At 55.8% G+C, this 6077-nt stretch overlaps 1 protein-coding gene across 1 annotated transcript; it reads right to left on the bottom strand.

Moving 5' to 3' along the window:
- Nucleotides 1-318: 318 nt before the first annotated feature.
- On the bottom strand, nt 319-2368 carry SOX14 (SRY-box transcription factor 14). Its single transcript, XM_032260257.1, has one exon. It carries the CDS (start codon nt 1863-1865, stop codon nt 1143-1145), a length of 723 nt encoding a protein of 240 aa, XP_032116148.1. The 5' UTR covers nt 1866-2368; the 3' UTR covers nt 319-1142.
- Nucleotides 2369-6077: the final 3709 nt, after the last annotated feature.

The following is a 6077-nucleotide window of genomic DNA, read 5'->3' on the forward strand; positions in this document are numbered from 1 at the left end:
TCACTCCTTGAAGTGGGCTGACCTTTTTGGGTAGAACGGGCGGAGAGAGTGAAGTCCCAGGGACAGATACCTTTGTCTAGTCTCCAAAGGCAAAAAGCAATTTCCAGGGCGCATTCCGGACAGATCCCAGACTCTAGGCCCTTCTACACCCCACCGGCAGACCACCAAGCTGGACCAAAGGCGGTTGAGGGGGCAGCCACCAGGCATCCCTGCTTAGAGTCCCTCTTTGCACTTTCAGCCTCCCCAAACCCGACTTTCCAGCCCCTCCAACCTGGCTCCTGACTTCAGATTTTAGGCACATCAAAGGTTACTTTTTTGCAATGACAGATTGTCTTTATTCAAAACGTCTTTGTTCAACAAATGAACAGAGTAACGAGGTAAAATCCTTCTAGGTACATTTCCAAGACATTGTCAAAACATTTATGACCATTTAGGATGTTTTAATTCTTTTAATTTTTTGTTCACCTTCTACTTCCTGACTTCATAACCCGACATTCTGTCTAAAAGTAAACTTAGGTCTCTAGAAGCACTGCTTTACACAAAGTAAATAACCGTGTAGGTCCTTTTTATTTTCCCTTTAAAGAAGCAAACAGTATCATAGCATGGTTTTAAATAGAAACGTTTCCCTTTCTGTAGTTTAAAACTTTGAAGCCTTTTCCCTCCCACATGTGAAGAGCAAATGGCTCCTAGTTGTGTCTGATGCCAAAACACAGAGACACAGCTAACTCTTTTCTTCAGGGGACAAAAGGAAAAAAAATATATGAATATTCTAGATATAATATCAGGATCTGGGAGTTCAGAGTCCAAAGCCTATCCGAGGAGAGTGAAGGGGACATAAATAAAGCAAAACTGCCTACTTTTTTGTCCAAAGGGGGTACAGTCGGAGATTTGTTTTGGGAGAGTCGGGATAGGGGTAGCTGTGTAGCTGTCAAAACGTTTGCAAGTTTCTGGCACCTGTCTGCGCCTTGGGTCCAGGAGGACGCCCCTCCCTTCCCCCTGGAAGAGAGGAAAAGTCTGGGGTGGTGTAAGGGACAGCGGCAGGGCTGACCCCCCGGAGGCGTTTGCAGGCCAGGGCTAGGCTCAGAGGACAGGGTGCAGACCCGGCTTTCAAGCCACCCTTCAGGTCCGGGCCGGGCTGGGGGTTACATGGCCGTGGCGTGGGCTGACGAATAAGGGTCTATACCAGTCTTGGTCATGCCTGGGAAGAGGATGTAGGCGACGGGGGGCTGCAGGGTGGAGGCAGACCAGGCGGTACAGTTACAGGGCACCACGTAGCCGGGGTTGGTGGGGGACGGGTGGGTGTGCGTGTGCTGGCTGGGGCAGCTGAGGCTGCCGAAGGCGCCGTTCTGGTAGCCCAGGGTGGACGCGTAGGGCAGCGCGCTGGTGGCCAAGGTGTGGGGCACTTCACCCATCTTCTGGATGGCGCTCGAGCTAAACTGCGCGGGGTCCAGCAGGGAGTAGGGCGCCGAGGCCGGTGGCAAGAAGGCCCGGGCTTTCTCGGGCGCGCTCAGGAGGCCGTCGGAGGCCCCCACGGGCAGGCCTGCCGCCTTGAGCGGGTCCGTGTCGCCCAGGTAGGGCAGGGGGAAGACATACCTGTCCTTCTTGAGCAGGTTCTTGGGCTTGCGCCGCGGCCGGTACTTGTAGTCAGGGTGCTCCTTCATGTGCTGGGCGCGTAGCCGCTTGGCTTCGTCGATGTATGGCCGCTTCTCTGCCTCGGACAGAAGCTTCCATTCGGCGCCTAGGCGTTTGCTGATCTCTGAGTTGTGCATCTTGGGGTTTTCCTGGGCCATCTTGCGCCGCTGGCCCCGGGACCATACCATGAAGGCGTTCATGGGCCGCTTGATGTGATCTGAAGGTTTGGACATGGTCCCGGCGGCTAGGCGTGTGGGGGCAGGGAGTGCAAGGGTTCTGCAGACAAGCCTGGGCGCGGTTGGCTGGCTATCTGTGTCTGTCTGTCCAGAGCCGGGGTTCTGAGCTCCCCTCGCCTTGGCGCCGCTGAGGGGAAGCCAGAGAGGAGCACTGACCCCAGAAAGTTCAGCTGATCATGCCAGTCCCAGCACCCAGGCAGCCCCCGGGGAGTAAGTGGGGGCAGAAAGGGCGGGGGAGGAGAGGGCGATCGGCCAGGGGGCTGCAGGCACCAGGGGCTGGGACCCAAGTATCGGAGTCTCGGGAATTAAGTGGCCAGGTAATTTTTTGGCCAGGGCAAGAAGCTCCTCCTTCTCCCCCTCTCCACCTTTGCCTTCTCTGGTTCCCTTCTCTCCTCTTGCTTTTCCAGTCGTAGCTCCCCCCTCCCGTGGCTTTCCTGGAGCTGCCGCGCCTAGCGCTGCACCTGGCTGAGAATGCGGGGAGGCTGGTGAACGAGAGCCAAAAGCGGCGAAGTTCAAAGGCGAGGTGGGCCGGGACGGCACGCACTCTGACATAAGCGCGGGGCGGCGACTCCCCAACCTGGGCTCCAATCAGCAGCAGAGAAGCCGAGGGGGCGCACCTGCCAACACGCCGGTGCAAGAAAGAGGGAGCGCGACTGGTGGGGGCGGGGAGAGGTGTGAGGGACACAGGCAGAGAGAGGGCTAGAGCAGAGCGGCTAGCTCAGGACTGGGGACTTGGGTTCCGCATTGTCTCCGGCACTGTCAACAAATAAAACTCTTCGCGCCTCCCGTTTCCTTTCCAGTGGTGAGAGAGAATTAGGGCTTGGAATACAAAGGCTCGGAGAAGGGACAGCGAAGGGAGCCAGGCAGACCTCGTGTTGATAAATAGGACAGCCTTGCCAAGAAATGCAAGGACAGCACTTTCCCACCTTGTCAAAGATCCTTGGAAGAGAAAAAGAATATAGCAAACTCAGAGTAAAAGCGAAATAAACTTTTCGCGCCCCACCCTCGGCGGTCCTTTGGCAGTGTTCTCCCGGGACGCCCCTGCACCTCGGCATCCATCTCTGCCCCAAGATGCGGCGCCTGGGCGTAGCACTGGCATCCTGGGTGGCTGAGCAGTGTTTTCTGACCTGCTGCCGGAAGGCCTCGCGTCCGGCAATGCAGAGATTTCGAACCCTGGTTGGTGAGCCCTTAAAAGCACTAAGACCTGTTCTTCACTTTGGGGACGGGGGTGAGCCTGAGATTTCTATCACAGTTCTCATTTATGTTATTATTTGTGCCTTTAAACCTCCAACTTTTACTCCACAAATGTTCAAACCGTAAGAACAGCCTGGAGGCTGGGTGTGGAGGTCTTCTGGGTGCCCCTTCTGCAGCGGCCCTAGAGAGGAGTCTCGTGCTGTCTCTGCAACAAGGGTCCATTTGTCCCTGGGCGCCTCTTCCCGCTGCGAGGCTCGTTTCTTGCGTCAGATGAGCATTCTTCGGGTAAAGAGGACGAAATAACCCGCAGAGCCAACCTGCGCGCCTGTTTCCTTTGAATAATTGCCTGCCCGATGTGAAATGCCCTTGGGGGAAATATTTATTAAATGGAAACCATTGTCCCAGGACTGGCGGGACCTGCGTGTGTTCCAGGCTTATTGGCTTTTGCACCAGCCTCTCTTGGGAAGACCGGCCAGAAACGCGCAAGGCTCCGTTAGCTCCGAGGGGCTAGGAGTGGGGGAGGGTGACAGGGAGTGAGGAGGCCTGAAGGGAGGGTCTTTCTCTAGCATATAGTATATTAAGTGTGAGGAGAAGACTTTGCTTCTCCTTCCTACAATTAGAAAAATGCGTGGAATTTCTCACCCTTTGTGCACTTTTCAGAGGTGAGCAATATTGCCATTTTACAGATTAGGAAACTTAGGTTGAGAGAGACAGGTGATTTGTCAAAAGTGACTCCGGGAGTTATGCCAGATGTATAGGATTTGAAAATCCCTTTTACCCCCATTCCACCTGGCGTCACATCTAGGGATTTCATGGGACTGCAGCTCAATGTGGAACACTTGATGAGACTATTAGGGCAATCGAGGGTGATCGACACCTGCCATGCGGATAAACCACCCTGGAAGGCTGATCCTGCACTTGATTGCTTAGCCACGGGCTTCACCTCCGAGGGCTGGCAAACAGGTGCATAGCCTTTACATTCCTTCCCAACCCCAGCTCTGGCCTTTCTCCAGAGCCTCTATCCAGCCCTCTAAGCTTGTTTGCTCTACGGGCAGTTTCATTTAGCTTAGGGTCTCAGGAAGCAAACACACTTTTCAGTCCAGTCTGGCAAGGGTTTCCAAGCGTCGCTGGCAACTCCAATTCAGGTTTGACCAGCGGTGCGCTATGCTCAGAGCCAGCCAGGGATAGGAGGTTCAGGAGCCACCTGATTCTAATTCTACTGGATGATCCCGACAGCTTTAGGAAGGAATGAGAGAAATACTGATATCTGCAGCGAGGCCCAGCGTTCGGAGGGGACCTGCCAGTCTCTCACTCTAGAACCCTTAGGGGACACCAAACACATACGGAGAGGTCTGGGTTAATGCAAACCAAGCTCTTGGAAATTGTTCAACAAGGGGATCTGGCACAAGGTCCTACACCCTTTCTCTCCTCTCAGCTTCCAGGACAATCCTTTCCAATTGTCCGGAGGCAGTTGGGGGCAGGGTAGCACCTTCCTGCAATGCCTCTTATTTCCTTCTCCTCAAACGCCCGAGCTCCTCTCCAAGCTTCCTGTGTTCAGCCTTAGGTCGCAATCCAAAAGCTATTCGCAATGCGGAGCAGAGTGATACGAAGGGCGTTTGATGGCGGGCAGGGCGCCAGCTGACTTCCCGAAGTTTCGGAGACCGGGGTTGCCTGGTCCCGCTGCACTGACCTAGGAGGGGCCAAGCATCTGCAAGGCGCCTTGAGACAGGAACTCCGTGCGGGGAGGGAACGCAGGGTTGAGGGCTGCACCCTCCAGGTCTCGCATCAGCTTGTCTCCTAGGCGAACTGCAAAGCCACGCACAACCATTCTGGAGTACCGGTGACCACCGTTTATTAAGACTCTTTAGAACTGGGGCGGGCGGAGGTGTTCCCGTGATCCTGGGGTCTGGCCTGGTGCTGTCCCAGCAGGTGTCTCTGCTGTGCTGCGCTGTGCCTTCTTGATGGGTCTAGAACACCGGGCAGCACGTCCTGGAGAGGTGACCCCTGAGGAGGGTCAGCAACTTGGATCACCACTAGAACAGGCATTAGGACAGAGGTTGCCTAAAGGCTCCTCCTGCTTTGTCCGGAGCCTGAAGTTTGGCCCCAGGCTGCCAGTTAATTCTCCAGGGCTGGAGGCGTCCCCTGAATGAGGTCTTTCCACTCGCACATTCGCCAGGAGAATCTGCACGGGCTCAGTACACAGCGCAGCTACTCAAGGTCCGCCGCGTGCTGGCCTTAGCGAGGTGGCCGAATCCCCGCAACAGGGATTCTGTCAGGGAACCGTCGCTGTTTCTCAGAAGTGATGGAAGAGTCTTCTTAAGAGGAACGACCCAATCCGCTTTTCCGGGCCTTTCGTCTCGCCCCAGGGCGCAGAACGTCCAAGATGCGTCTTCCTCTTTTCTGGCTCCAGGCCTCCCCTTTCACGCAGCTCCTGCGCGTACCTCAGGTATCGGTACAAGCCTCTCACTGCCTATGGGGAGCCTTTTCTGTTTCCTGGGATGGGCTAGGACCCCTTCTATGCTCTCACTCTCACACTTCCATTTCAAGCCCTCTTCCCCAGCCTCGCGTGGGCCCCTGTCGCAGGGCGTGCAGCCCACAAGACTTCAAGCTTTCCTGGGGCGGTGGCTGCGTGTTTTTCATCTTGCGTCTATTTGCGCACAACTCCAAGCGCAAAGACGCTCAACAAAGTTTCCTTCTGCCCAGGCCCAGGTAAATTTTCCCAGCAGGTCTTTCCCCGCCTTGCAGCTGCTGGCACGGGATCTTGAGTCATAGCCTTGGTAGCGCCAGAAGCCGCAATCTGGGATCCCGGAGGCCAGCACCCACCTGCCTTGCCTCAGGCTCCGCCCCACCCTCCGACTACGACCCCCTCCTCTCTGGTGGGCAGAGGTCACTACTTCAAGGCCTCTGGGGCTGAGGAATGGCTGAGTGCTGAGAGGAAGGGCACAGACGTGGCTTAGAGAACATGGTTGGGGATGGAGGGGAAGAAGGGAGTTGGCTCTGCGTCTAGAGCTCCAA

The sequence above is a fragment of the Sapajus apella genome, unplaced genomic scaffold, assembly GCF_009761245.1.
Source record: "Sapajus apella isolate SASKATOON/1434 unplaced genomic scaffold, GSC_monkey_1.0 scaffold4, whole genome shotgun sequence".
NCBI classification, from domain to species: Eukaryota; Metazoa; Chordata; class Mammalia; order Primates; family Cebidae; genus Sapajus; species Sapajus apella.